At 44.8% G+C, this 14937-nt stretch overlaps 1 protein-coding gene across 2 annotated transcripts in view; it reads right to left on the bottom strand.

Moving 5' to 3' along the window:
* CALN1 (calneuron 1) overlaps positions 1-14937 on the bottom strand; it is a 483181-nt gene that overhangs the window by 428164 nt on the left and 40080 nt on the right. The window contains exons 1-2 of one of the 2 annotated variants that reach the window (XM_072640113.1): positions 8120-8226; positions 7048-7162 (exon numbers count right to left, since the gene is read on the bottom strand). The exons of the other annotated variant lie outside the window; for it this stretch is intronic. Of the exons in view, the coding sequence (XP_072496214.1) occupies positions 7048-7162; positions 8120-8168 (164 nt within the window). The 5' untranslated portion in view covers positions 8169-8226. Of the gene's footprint in view, positions 1-7047; positions 7163-8119; positions 8227-14937 lie in introns of those variants that run through there. 2 annotated transcript variants of the gene reach the window in all.

The following is a 14937-nucleotide window of genomic DNA, read 5'->3' as shown; positions in this document are numbered from 1 at the left end:
GGTGACAGTTGATGCTTTTAAAGGGAAGCAACGTATCCTAACGAACAAAGAGCTGGACAAGGAATCAGCAAAGTCTGAGTTCCAGATACTGACACTGACACCAACAAGCTATGTAATTATTGGCAACTCCCTTCCCCTCTGAATCTTGGTTTTCTCATCTGTAAAATGGGAATGATAATAATACCTCAGAGGGGTATCAGGAAGCCCCAATGAAATGTTGTGTGTAAAGTGTTCTGCAAACCTTAAAAACACTCCAAGTTCAGATAGACAAGTAATGGAGACAGGGCTGGTCTTGGGGTCAAAAAGGCTTAAGTTCCAGTCTTCTCTCTGCTCCATACTGTCTGTGTGACCCTCAGCAAATTGTAGCATCACAGATTTTTAAGCAAGAAGAGACCACAGAGGCCAGCAGTTCAACCTCTCATTTTACAGATGAGGAAACTGAGACTCACAGAGTTTGAATGAACCTCTTTCCCAAGATCATGTAGCTAATAATTGTCAGAGGCAGGTCCTCCTACTCCAGTTCCACATACTGTCCAAGACCTTTCAGGTCACAATCTTTCAGCACCCTGGACAATTGTCTAGGCCTACTGAATACAGATGAACTCCATATGGAATTCAGAGGACAAAATTTCCACATTGAGAACTCTCCAAACCGATGTAATCACAGGACCTGATCAATAAATAAATAGACAGACAGACAGACAGATGGGTAGATGGATGGATGGGTGAAGGGATGGGTGAAGAAATAATAACTATTTTTCATAGGTTCACAAGATCATTGATCTAAAGCCTCAAGGAAACTCAGAAGCCATCCCATCCAACTCCTGTATTTTACAGATGAGGAAACTGAGACCCAAGGGAACTGGAATCATATATCCAGAGATGGATAGACCCACAGAAGCCATCCAATCCAACCCTCACATTTTACAAAAGAGGAAACTGAGACCCAAGAAACTAGGATCATGTATCCAGAGATGAATGGAACCTCAGAAGCTGTCAAACCAATCCAACCCCATTTTACAGATGAGGACACTAAGACACAAGGAAAGTAGGATCTTAGAAGGAGAGATGTAGAGCTAGACAAGACCTCAGTAGTTATCTAGTTCAATTCCCTCATTTTATGGATAAAGAAATGGGGACCCAAGAGGACATGATTTGCCCAAGGAATTTGAACCTAGGATCTCTGACACCAAAGTCATTGGAGCCATTACTGTCATTGCAACAAAAGCAGGCCAACTCACAGTCCCTGCATTGAAGATACAAACCCAAGCTCTACTTTCCCAAACCTCCCAAACCTATGGGTGGTGCCAACAGAGACTCCATTTAGCTGGCTTTATTTCCCTGTTTACTTCAAATCATCTCTGGGGCAGATCATCACAGCTGAGCTGGCTGCCTTGCACTCACAAGCCCTGGAATTTCACCCTGGGAGAAGGGGTGGAAGGTGGAAGGGGGGAAGATGGGAGGGCAAGGCACAAAGTTCCCTATAATCTCAGTTAAATATTTTGGAGTCACACTGGCATACCAGAGCAAAAATTTTTCAATGTGCATTTGCAGAGATGACCCTTTAATGAAATTTAATTATTCTGTGGGTTGGATGTATATATTAAGTTTGCAGGGAACCTCCTGAATATCAAACAGGCGCCATTCTTTCTCCTGACTTTTCGATGTTTTCAAATTCCCCAGCAATTAGAGCCCAAATTGATCTTGATCACAAAGCTACAGAAAAGCAGTTTCTTTGAGCCATGATTCTTTGGTTCTGTTGTGTCATGCACTCCTTGGATCATCAATCTGCTGAAACTTTGGACACTTTCTCAGAATTATGGTTCTACATGTATACAACAAAATACATAGGATTGCAAAGTAAACCAATTATATTGAAATAAAGAAGCAATTTTTTCCCACCCAGGTTCAAAGATGCCCTGAAAACTATCCATGGATTCCAGGTTAAGAAGTCTTCTGTTAGCTAGAGAATGATTTGGAGGTGAGAATATTTCAGGATTCAGTGGCATCTGGACCAAAACAATCACTTGAAGCTACTTAATATGTGGCCTGTCTTCCCTGCTCTAAACTAGTTATCCTAATTTCTGTAAATAAAGTGGTTAGAGAGGGGACTTTTGTTGACTATCAAAGATTTTTACTTTCATTCCCCAGTAAGAGGTATAGGAATATCAATGTGAAATAAGAATTAGACCAGAAAGCCCATCAGGCTCCTAGAACTGGAAGTTACTTCAGAGGTCATTGAGTACAATTCTCTCATTTTACAGATGAAGCAACTGAAGCTCATTGAGGATAAGTGACTTGCCCAGGGTCACCTGGTAATTAAGTGTAAGCTGCAGGACATTCACCAGTTTTTCCTGATGTTAATCCTAGCAATCTAGCCACCCTTTCCCACGGCTGGTTCTATGTTCCACAAGAACATAAGCCTAGACAATACAAATGACTTGCCCAAAATCCCATAGCATTAGGAATTGTTCACAAGTGGTCTTAGCCTAGGGTCTATGAACTAATTTTTAATTTTAAAAATATGTATTTGGATCACTGTATTTCAATATAACTAGTTTCCCTTGTAATCCTGTGTATTTTATTTTATGCATGTAAAAACATGATCCTGAGAAGGAGTCCCTGACTTTAGCAGATTGATTGCCAAAGAGGACTGTGACACACAAAAAGATGATGAACCCCTCAATGGCCAAGATTCCTCCAGCTGTGTGACCTTGAGTGGAAGTGCAATATACACCCTCAGTGCCTTTTCCTCCCTATTTCTCACCTTCACTTCTAATGGGGAAAAACCAGTTCATTTTACTGAAGTAAGGTAGTGTGGATTCCACATTGCAAGGTGTATCAAAGGTTCCAAGCTTCCCCGGGCAGGAGACAGCACAGACCCCATCCACAACTGCTCAGTCAGGGACATACGGGCTTACCTCGTCATGCAAGAATGCCTGGGATTTTACTGGTATGAGAATGCCCAGCACCACTACTTGGTCCCGACTAGACACTGGGGCAAGCCTAGCACAAAATGCATAGCAGTGATGTCCATCATCTTCATTTGGATTATCCTTTAATTATGACCATGTTCAGGAAAGTTCTCACATCAGGCATTTCAAGGCATTTCCCAGTTGTTCTATGGGGGGTTCTCCAGGGGAGGCAGCTTTCTCATCAGAGCAAAGGGGCAAGGCACCGACCACTGGATGAGCAGTCAGGGGCGGGTGCCATAGGAGTTTCATGGACATAACTAAGCTGGAAGAAAAAGCTCTCAACACTGACAGTAAAGAACAGATATCCAGCATCCCCTCAGAAGTCTTGGGTCTAGGGTGAACCATAAAGATGCCTCCCAGTCCACACCCAAGAGGAGGAAAGATAGAGAAAGAGGAGGAAGAAACCCCAAAAGAGATCTCCTGACAATCGTACCAACCCTGGGATCAGTCTTACTTAAGGATAGGTTTCAGAGATAGAAGGAACCTTAGAGATTACACACACACACACACACACATACACACACACACACACACACACACACACACACACTAATTTCACAGATAAAAAACTGAGTCCTAGCCAAGGTTATACTGACAAACACACAGACAGGAAGACAGTCAAATAAGATAGATGAGAAAGAGTGCAGGACACACAGAGAGAGATAGAGACAGAGACACAGAGACAGAGAGGTAGGGAGGGAAGAGACAGTTGCACAAATAGAAGAAGGAAGGAGAAGAGGAGAAAGGCAGAGAAAAAGATAACACATGTGCACATATATTAAGCCCTTACTGTTTGTAAGATACTATACTAAGATGGTAATAGAATCAGGAATTAAAGTCAGATCCTCTGACCCCAATTCATGTTCTTTCTACATTGAAGTTGGAAGAGCTCTGGCCTGGGGATAAGGAAACCTGGATCCTAGGCCCATCTCTACCACAAACTGGCACTGTGACCTCTGAGAAGTCTCTTCCCCTCCTTGGGCCTCTATTTCTTTGGAAAAGGAAGAGGGTGGATTTGATGATCTTTGGTCTCCTCTGATGCTAACAATCACAGATCATAAATTTGAAGCCGGAAGGAACCTCAGAAGCCATCTAGTCCACCTCCTTCATTTGACAGATGAGGAAACTGAGGCACACAGAAGATAAATGACTTGCCCAAAGTCACACAAAACCAGGCAGGGCTGAGATCTGAATAAATATTTTCTGGTTTCAAATCCAGCCCTCTTTACACTATACTATACAGTCTATGAGAGATTTCAAAATTCCTTTAATCCTTTGGTTTCCAATGAACCTGTCATGGGGGTAGGATGGGGAAGAGATCAGTCTTTGGAGTATTCCAGTGAACCTACTATCACAGATAAGGTTTCACAGGTAAGAAGAAATAGTCCATCTCCATCCCAAGTCCACCAGTTTCATCACACAAGTTGCTAGATCTGAGACCTTGTGAATACTTAAGCCCTCCCCCCCGGGAGACAAAGGTGCCTGTCTTCAAAGGGAAGGCACAGAAGCCTTATCATTCTCCCCACCTCCTTCCCCGATTCCAGTGGGTAGGCCACTGCATCTGACTCCATCAAGTCTGGTCTAGCATTCCCTTCACAGAACCAGCTGACCTAGATTATATCCCTTCCCCAGTCGCACACATGATAAAGAAGGCTGCTGTTCACATTGCATCTTCAAAGGAAGCCTTACGGATGGCAATTATTACTTCCAGAGTTCAGACAAAGGTGACATTTTGGTAAAAGTTCTGTACTGAATGGAGCCAACTCTCCTCCAGTAAAATGATCCATAGCCTGATTTTCCAGAGAAACTTTTCTCCCTTTTTATTCCCCATTCTTCTTTGACTACACATTCAGTCATGTCCAGCTTCTCCAAGATCCACCTAGTACCCCTCCCTCAGGCAGCAGTGACCACTTCTCTGTAGTGTCCTCAGGAAAGGTGATAGTACCACCAGTGCTAGAGCAGCTGTCGAGTCAACTAAAGACAACAGACTGACCAAGTGCACTCTGAAGACACCCACCCGATTCCTGCCATCACTTACACTGCGCTGCCTAAGGACCTGGGAGCAGAAAGAAAAGGAATCAGGAACATAAGACTCCCCTGGAATGTTGCTGCTGAAGGCTTCACTCAACCCAAGACAAAAACAATTTTAAACCAACAAAAAAGTCACACCACCCAACTTTGCCCTGGCTCTCTTTTCCACTCCATCCTCCCTCAACCCCCAAAAAAACAACTCCAGAAAGTCAGAATGCTTAAGCAGGGGGTTCTCAAGTTATTATACTGCTTTACCGGCAAGAAAATTCCATACTGACTTAAGCCTTTTACATAGCTCCAAATGCTTGGATTGAAAAATAATATTTCATCTGCTAAGCTGAATGTTGGCAAGAAACAAAGCAGGACACGGAAACCCTAATTATAGATGAGTGTTTACATTTGCACACGCATGTTTAGGATAAGCCCCCCCTTTAGGATAAGTCCATGCCAGTACATACAAACCCACCTGAGCTCTACATTCATACCCACTAACATGGGTGGAATGCATATTTCCATCCGGGGTAGTCCATTTGCACCCCACTCTAGCCATAGTTTGGACTTGATTTTTCTTACTACCAACAGAACTTGGTGAACAACACACCACCCCCTTCCCCCCAAAAACTGGAGAATTCCATTATACCACACTGACTATGAGAGAAATGAGGATTTGTTTAATCAGGCGATTTCTAACGAGCCATTAGGTAGTGAACTGTGACTTCACCTGGCTCAAAGTACCCACCTTTCCTGACCTGACCCAGGCTGAAAACAGTCCCTAGGACCTAGAGGTCCCTCCATGGGAGAGGAGGGTTGTACACATGGACCTGTTGGAAAAAATAAATATGGAGAGCTAGCTACTCCTATGGGTGAGGATCAGGGAAGATGCTTCCCTGTTGCCTTGATCCCACCAAGGAAGAATGATGAGGAAATGGGGATGGAGAGGGCAGCTGCCCTCTCCAGCTGTATGGATTCTTGGCCATCATCTGTGAGCTCTCAATGTCCCATTCTGTTCCACTCTCTGCAGCCAAGCCCTGCAGAGGACAGGCAAAGACCTACATGCTTATTGTCTCCCAGGGCCCTTGGCTACCTGGGAAGGGAAGTTCATTCCTGGGGGAAGCTCTGATCTAGGGTGAACTGGGCATGGCAAAGTACTACTGCCCACCCTATGCCCATTCTAAATCTGCTCCAGAGGTGAATGTCTTTTGCTTTCCCCAGGTTCAGGTCTCCCTGTGGTCAGTGAATTTGAACTGTCCCAGCTCGCAACCTGAGTAGTCACTCTCTGGGGCTCCTGGGCCTCCCCCTTATTCCCGTAGCAGGGGTAGTATGAGCAACTGTCTTCCCCAAGATGGGAAAAGAGAACTGGAAAGGGCACTCAGCCCAACCGGTGGTTGAAGGGAATCCTCTCTCCTTTTCCCATCTCCAACCTGCCTTTTCAGCCCTCAGCCCTTCTCCCAGGATACCTGTTTGCCTCTGCCGCTGTTCTCCCTCTTGGGCTGGGTCTGTACGGATCCCTTCCCAATCTAACCCAGCTTCCAGCTGCCCGCCCCCGGCGCCAAGGAGCGCAGCCCAGCGGCAGTCGGCCGGAGCCGGAGCTGTGAGCAAACAGGCAAAGGGAGCGGAGCCCAGGGTGCTGCTCCGTGAGGACGGACGGACGGACAGACAGACTGAGGGTCAGACGACCACCGCCGAAAGCTAGCCCCTACATGGGAGATGAAAGGGGATATGACCAGAAGCAATGACACCCCGCCTTCCGCAGGGTCCCCAGCCCTGGTGCCTTGGCACCAGGAGGGGGTGCAAGAGATAGCTCCAGATACCCTCTTTCCCCCAGCCCCTACCCCTACCCCAGTCCTAGCATCACTGATGCCAACAGGTCCCCAGCGGCTCAAGAGCACGCCCCGCCAAGGCCCCCGCGAGGACCAGCCCCGCAGCCTGGGCACCAGAAGGGGCAGGGGGCAGGGGTCGAAGCTAGGGACAGGAGCAGGAGCCGGCGACGGAGGGGAGGGGAAAGGCGGGAGGGGACGCGGGGGTGGGAGGCGGCACTCACCTCTCGCCCGCCCGGGGCCGCCGCCGCTGCCCCGCTGGCTCCCGGGCTCCGTCAGTCCGTCGGTCGGTCTGTAGGTCGGTCGGTCCGGAGGTGCCTCCGCTCGCTAGCTCGCAGCCTAGCGCGGAGGCCGGCGGGGGAGGGGGCGGCGATGAATGGAGGTGCCTAGCCGGCACACGAGCGCGCACGCACACACACACTCACTCACACATACACACACTCACATTCACACTCACACCTCGCGCAGCCAGCCCGCAGACGCGTCCTTGTGCTCGCATTACCCCCCCACCCCCCCACCCCTTTACCCGGCTCTGCCTGGCACCCTCTTGGTCCCTCCCAAAATAAATACAATTTTCTGTGTGTGTGTGTGTGTGTGTGTGTGTGTGTGTGTGTGTGTCCCTCCTTTCCTCCCTCCCTTTCTCTCTCTCGCTCTCCTTTCCAAACCTCACCCCCCTTTCAGCTTGGCACACAAGCCGGGCGCCTTGTTCTCTCCAGCCTTCCCCGTGTTTGTCTATCTGTCTGTCTGTGAGTCTGGCTGACCCCCCTCCCCCCACCCCTGCCCGGGCCCTCCCCTCTCCGCTCTCTCCTGCTCTCTCGTTCTCTCCCTCTCTCCCTCTCTCTCTCACTCTCTCCCTCTCCCGAGCCGAGCCGAAGCGGGCAACACGATCTCAGTCCATGTGCTCGGCTCAGGGCCTCCCCTCCGCGCCCCGCCTCGCCCCCAGTGCCGACGGCCCCGCCGGACTTGAAAGCCCCGCAAACTCTGTGCAGCGCCCGCCCCCTCCCCGGCGGTACCCCGCGGCCCCAGGGGAAGATTCACTCCATCCCACCCTCCCCCTCGGCCCACGTCAGTGGCTGGGGTTCATGTTCCCCTCCTCCGCCCGGGCTCCGGCTTTTCTTGGGGGGCCCACCCCACCCCTTTCCTCTAATGGCTCCCACGGTTTCCAGGCAGCTCAACGCAACCTGTGCGCACATACAGACCCGGGCAGACACGCGCCCGTGTGCACACACACACACACACACACGCAAACACACACGAGGAGCGGGAGCTTGGCAGACGGTTCTCCTCCCTTCCTACCCAGAGAAGCTGCCCACGTTAACTCCTGCAAACTGCTGTTCCTTCGCATTGGACACCTTACACCAGAGCCCTGGGCTGTAACTCCTTCATCCCCGGACCCCTTCTCCCTTTGGCTGACAAATACACACATGTACACACACGCAAAGGGGAGGAGGAAAGAGGTGAGGAGGAGGATCTACCCAACTCTGGCACCACCAAGAGGGAGTCCTATCATCTATGTCTTCTCTTCTCCAAACCTCCACTCTTCTTGGCAGTTCTGAGGCCTGTTCTGCACCTCCTTTCCCACTGGGACCCTAACGCAAAATGGGTTGGGGCAGGAGTCATTTTCATGAGACGCCCATGTGCAAAGTACCTTGGCCACCGACCTGATTGGAAATCTCCAAGACCTCTCCAGCAGCCCCTGTATATGCCCGAGCTCCACTCCTAAAAAGCGCCTTCCATAATACCTACCCAATATGCTGCTGCTGCCACAGGGAAAGGAAGATCTGGTGCCTTTTTCTAGTGTCCCACACCCGTGGCTTTCCCACCTACTCCCAGAAGCCATAGAGGAAGCATACATCCAGGTTTGGAGTTGGTTTTGGTTTTTTAATTTTTATTTGTCTGGTTTTTGTTTCTAGGAAAGAAAATTTTCCCTGCCTAGGGACTCAGACAGGGTCTTTGAGACAGAGCTATGTAGTAGCTGATCTCCCTTCTCTTGACTCACTATGTGAGAGATTTTGGATGAAGTTCCTCCGGGCTTCAGTTTCCTCCTTTATAAAAAGGAGGGAGTTGGACTACAGGCCCTCTCAGATCCCTTCCAAGTTTCGAAAGTGAGGGGAGAAGGATCATCTCATCAAAACTTGAAAGCCTCTTTCCTGGGACAACCACCACTCTCCTTTTCCTGTAATCACTTTCTATTCCCTGTAACTCTTCTCTCAGCCCCACACTCAGATGCCTCCTCCCTAGAATAAAAATAAAATGAGCCATGTCCCTCAGCAACTGGGCACAGAACTATGAGGTTTGCCCTGAGACTTTAGTCGAATCAGATCTGCAAATCACCTGTCCTCTGGATGGCAGCAGCTGAAAGAGTGAACCTAGGATCTAAGTGTTTGCCAACTAGGGTCTGGAACAGTGAGCCCAATCGAATTTGTGCATCTTTCCCTGACTTGTGTTGGTATTTAGCACTAATTACACTGGATCAGTAATGTGAAAGAAAGAGTGCCTTCCCCCCAGTAGCTTGTGAGGTCATTAACAGTGGAGACATGTGTGATCTCCGCTTAGCATGGTGTCCTGTACACAGTAGATAGATAGAAATAAATGAATAAACTCTAAATGCTCATTGGTGTTCCTGCTGATGATAGAATCCTAGGATTATAGAGTTAGAGCTAAAATGGACTTTAGAGGCCAGGCTGCTCTACTCCTTTATTTCACAGATTAGGAATCTGAGGCCCAGAAAAGTTGGGTGACTTGTCCCAAGATTACAAGCTAGGATTTGAACCCAGGTCCTCTGTTTTCAAATCCTGTGCACTTTCTGATGTCAATTTCATCTCAGAAAAGAAAGGATTGCCTGGAAGGACAATATACCTCACAGACTGATAATAATATTACTAATAATAATTCATATTAATTAAGCCTTGTGTGGTACTACCTACTGAAGTAATCCAATCCACAACTGAACAGTTCTAATCTTTCAGAATTTTTTCCTTAAAAAAGAGTTCAAATCTCGATCTGTACAATGTTCACTCACAGCTCCTAGCTTTGCCTTCCAGGGTCAAGAAGAACAAGGCTAACTTGTCTTCCGCCTAATGTCCTTCAAATACCTGAAGATACTTAGCATGACCCCCAATCAATCTGCACCATAAGCTAACTGGTTTTATTTTTAGTTTCATTTCTAGTATAGTAATATCATTCGAGCTTCTAGTTCTTGCAACCTGGGTTCAATTTCTAGAAAATACATTGCATATTGTGAGAAGTGTTGAAGGATGATGGCTAGGTCACTGGAGTTGGAGTCCAAAGACCTGTGCTTAACTACCACCCCAGACACTTGCTACCTGTGTGATACTGAAGAAAGTACTTCACTTCTGTGTATGTGGGGGGTGGGGATGGGGAGGCATTGCTGGACTTCTAGCTATAACGATATAATCTTATATGATCTTGACTCCAGTTTCTCATTTCTCCAATCTTCACATGACATGATGTCCTGACCCGCTCACCATTCTAGTCACCCTACTCTGTACTTGGTCTAACATGGGATACAGTTAAGGAGACAAACTAGACTTGTGATTTCATTGGTAGAAGGACCTCTCAGGTGAGGAAACTCCTTTTACTAATGTAGGTCAGCACCTTCTCTGCAACTTGTAGTCTTAGAGACTGTCCTAAAACATGAAGAGGTTCAATGACTTGTCCAGGGTTAAACAGTCACTATGGGTCAGAGGCAGGATTTCCTGCCTTCAAAACCAGCTGACTATATCATGCCACCTTATCACCAGCAGTGGTTTCATAAGAGCAGAGGACAGTAGACCTGTCCCTTCCCTTATTCTTGGCTCTTCTTTTCAACTCAGCAATCTCAGCAATGTTGGTATTTCCAATAACAGTAGGTCATCCAACTTATGCCACTTCATTGAGGGATGACCTCCCAAAAAATCTCCAAAAATATTGGCCCAGAATGCTAAAGATCTATCTGAAGGTCTTTGAACACATTGTGAGTACCTCTCTCCCTTTCCACTACTGCTTATACATTTCCTGGATGATTTCATGAGACTTCTTCTGCATACAATTGTTTGACAAGAAGGAGAGAAGGGAAGAGGATACAATACATGGGAGATATCTTGTTAGAGGAGACATTTTAAGACTATTTTTTTTTTAAAAAATTAATCCATTAATAATAAGCAGAGCATAATCTGATTTTGTGTATTTTTATCAGTTGTGTGATTGTGAGATTTGGCTTGTTTTAGAATATTTTTAGCCAAAATCTGCCTGTTCTCTTCTTATATTTTTGTCAAACATACGTGTAAAGATATGGATAGAGAGCTAGCCTCAAAGGAACATTTGAATTCAGGTCTGCATCTGAAACCTCTGCCACATACTGACCAAGTTACTCAGACTCTCAGTGGAAAGAAACCTTTCTAAAACTATAAATTGCAGGGACTGACCTGCATCAGTAGAGGGAGTATCTTTACCTGATAGTTTCCTATCCCAATGAAATCACATATCTTATAAAAGATAGTTAGATAAATAGATGGATGGATAGATAGATAGATAGATAGATAGATAGATAGATAGATAGATAGATAGACAGATAGACAGATAGATAGATGATAGAATGTATAGATACATACATAGATGGATACACAGATGGATACATGGATGGATAGATAGACAGACAGACAGACAGACAGACAGACAGACAGACAGACAGACAGACAGACAGACAGATAGATAGATAGATAGATAGATAGATAGATAGATAGATAGATAGATAGATAGATAGATAGATGATAGCATGAATAGATACATACATACATACATACATAGATGGATGGATACACAGATGGATACATGAATAGATACATGGATAGATACATAGATATAGATGTAGACTATTCTTACAACAGGTGCAGCAGTTAGTGATTGGGGGGAGGGGTTTGATAATTGTTTTTTTAAAAAATAATAATCCCATCAATGATTTGTTCCATTCTTTTGATATCTTCTTTTCTGAGATATCTTGAAAATTGATCCTTGTATGATTTCAAAATGATGTTACCTTTAGCATAAATTTCTTCTGTGTAGCATATTTAGTCAAAGACAGCAGATCCTGCCCCCTTCATCTTCTTAAATGCCATTTTCATTTCCTAACATCCCAAGAACTTAAGCATAAAAGCCCAAATGTGATGATCTCTCTATAATAGATAATGACCACAAATTACTGCAAAAACACTGGGAAATCTCTCCCATTGTGTATCAATGTGATGTCTTCCTTCTAGTTCCATCATTAATTGTTCTTGGAATTATCCAATTTAATTAGGTCTCACATCACGCTTTCTTCTACTGGTTTATTTTCCCTTCTACTATTTTGTGTAATCGTGCTGCTAGTAATCTACCAGAATATTCCTCCTTATTTTGTTATCTTTGATTACCAGCTTTCCCTGCCTGATGAGGAAATGAATGTCTCTTGGCTACATCACTTTTCTGGGCTTTTTTTTTTTTTTGACTTCTCACTGTGTCATCTGATTAATATTTTAATCAATGCCTTTACCTTTATCCACTTTCCATTCTCAGAGTCAACTCTTGGAAGAGGTGAGGCTGGAGCTGTTATGATTATAGCGTGTGTGCTGAATCTTCTCATATTCCCATTTCTTCTATTTTGGTATTGATTTTGATCTTTGTTTTAACCAATAGATGATTAAATTGAACTATCATCTGACTCTGAAATGACTTCCTTATCGGTAAGTGGTTATTTCCTGTCTGTTAAGATATAGTCAATTTCATTTCCTATGTTGCTACTCTGTGTTTTTCATATTCAGCACCTACTGATTCTCTCACCATGTAAACTTGGACAAGTCACTTAATATTTTTGGACCTCATGCTAGGTACCTCTGTAAAATGTGGAAACTGAAATAGAGGCAGAAGTAAAATGGGCGAATAGTAAGTTTAAAATGAGTTAGGAAGTTGTGGGTTCAAATCTTGCCTCTGACACTTACTAGCAAGATGACCATGGGAAAACACCTTAATTTATCTGAGCCTCAGTTTCCTTATCTATAAAATGGACATGATACTTCCTGGAGTACCTACCTCACAGAGATGAGTTGAGACTCAAATGAGCTACATATAGAAACACTTTGCAAATACTTTCCTAATATCAATAATTATAAAGTACCATAAATGTTCTTCCAGCTGTAGAGGTGTGGCCGCTAGGTGGCCTAAATTTGTTGGACTCGGAGTCAGTTTGAATCCTGCCTCAGATATAGGTGTGTGTGGCTCTGGACAAGTCACTTAACTGCTCTTAGCCTCAGTTGGTATTTCAGTCCCATTTTTTTCTGAATAAGATAGGATAATAAATAGCAGCTACTTCACAAGGTTATTGTAAGGATGACAAGATAATATATGCAAAATGCTTTGCAAACTTTACATCACTATATAAAATGCTAGCTAATAAGAATAATAAATCCCATGGCATATGGGAATGTGGGTTCTTTGCAAGATTCTATCCTCTTGTTTCTCCCTTGTTTCAGAATACATTTCTCAACATATATTTTTTGCTGTGCCCATTTTGCATTAAAATCACTCATTGTCAAGCAAGGCATGTGTTGGCTTAGTCTGGAGGACCGTGCTGAGTTTGTGATAGGATGGTTTTTATTCTTCATCCTCTGCCATAGATGTGGGCACACTTACCTTTGTGGGAATCGACTTGCTTATGTTCAACATGAACACTGCAAATGGAGATGGCTAAGTACCCCCATGGAATGATGTGTCTTGGGGCTGTCACATGATGAAGCCAAGTGCATCAAGCTCTTCATTCACTTCTCCCACTAGCAGCGATCTTTTTAGGTCTTCCAATTCAGTTCATGAGGATGGCATCAGTGTGACAACAATTCAGCTCCTCTACTGCTATAGCATTTCACTGGTCATTGACCTAACCTTAGAGTACCCATTAACACTGATGTTTTCAGCTGGTCTGAAACTTTTTTGACTCAACATCTTCTGTCCCTCTTTCCCCATTCCATCACCACCTCTATAGAAGCCCAAGACAACTTCACAGCACCGAGTGTTGTTTATTTATCTATTTATCTCTTTCTTTCTTTGTTTGCTTATTTAGTTATTTATTTTGTCTCACTGTTGTCATAGTAAAAGGACCCATCATCCATCACTTGGGAGCCAACCATGGGGACCAGCGTCTTTGTACTTAACTATGCTTGTGCTAAGACAGCAGACACAGTCTGACCTCGGGACTCTAGTCTGCACTTTGCTAGTATAGCTTCTAAGAACACAGAATCACCTTCTTGTGATGCCACATTAAGGCATCAGACAATCGGGAAGACTTCTGCAAAACTTCTAGACACTACATATCTTTTAATGCATTCACTGTTTTGACTGCTATTGTCTCATACTGGACTTACAGGGAACCAGAAGAACTTACAGAAGAACCAGACATCTTTTTACCATGATTTTTTGTCTAGCCACATCTTGGGGGAGGGCGGAGAATAAGGAGGGGACCAGTGGACCTGTGACTTTATCAGGTATAGGAAATACACAGTGAAGAAACTCTATCTGTTCACATGAGGTACTAAGACAGTAAGGGTCTTGTCCAGGATCACACAGTCAATATGGGGAAGAGGCAGATTTTTAACTCATGTGTTCCTAATTTTGAGACTACTCCTTATCCACTATTCTTTGCTGTCACCTTCCCCTCATCTTGTGCTCATGCGATTTATTTTTTGAACCTTGATGAAGGACTTTGCATTTATCTCTTTTAATTTTCCTTCTACTAAATCAATCTTTTATAACCTGTTGATACCTTTTGGATCTCTCATTCAGAATCTTGTCTATTCCCTCCAAACTTCATTTAATTTGCAAATTTCCTAAGACGCTACTTCTGTCTTCTTCAAAGTTGAGGCTGAAGTATGAACCAGATCACTGCAGTACTCTACTCAAGACCTCCTCTTAGTTGGCAGAGATCCAGTAATAATTTCTCTTTGGATCTGTGTCTCCAAATTGTAAACCTACCTAATTCTACGTTAACATCCAGCTCACACCTCTATTCCACAAATATATCATGAGAGACTTTGTTCAATTTCTTGCTAAAACCCAGGTATACTCTGTGTTGTGGTTCAGAAAACCTC

Source organism: Notamacropus eugenii, chromosome 2 (assembly GCF_028372415.1).
Source record: "Notamacropus eugenii isolate mMacEug1 chromosome 2, mMacEug1.pri_v2, whole genome shotgun sequence".
Taxonomy (NCBI): domain Eukaryota; kingdom Metazoa; phylum Chordata; class Mammalia; order Diprotodontia; family Macropodidae; genus Notamacropus; species Notamacropus eugenii.
This window is presented reverse-complemented; position numbering and strand designations above follow the sequence as displayed.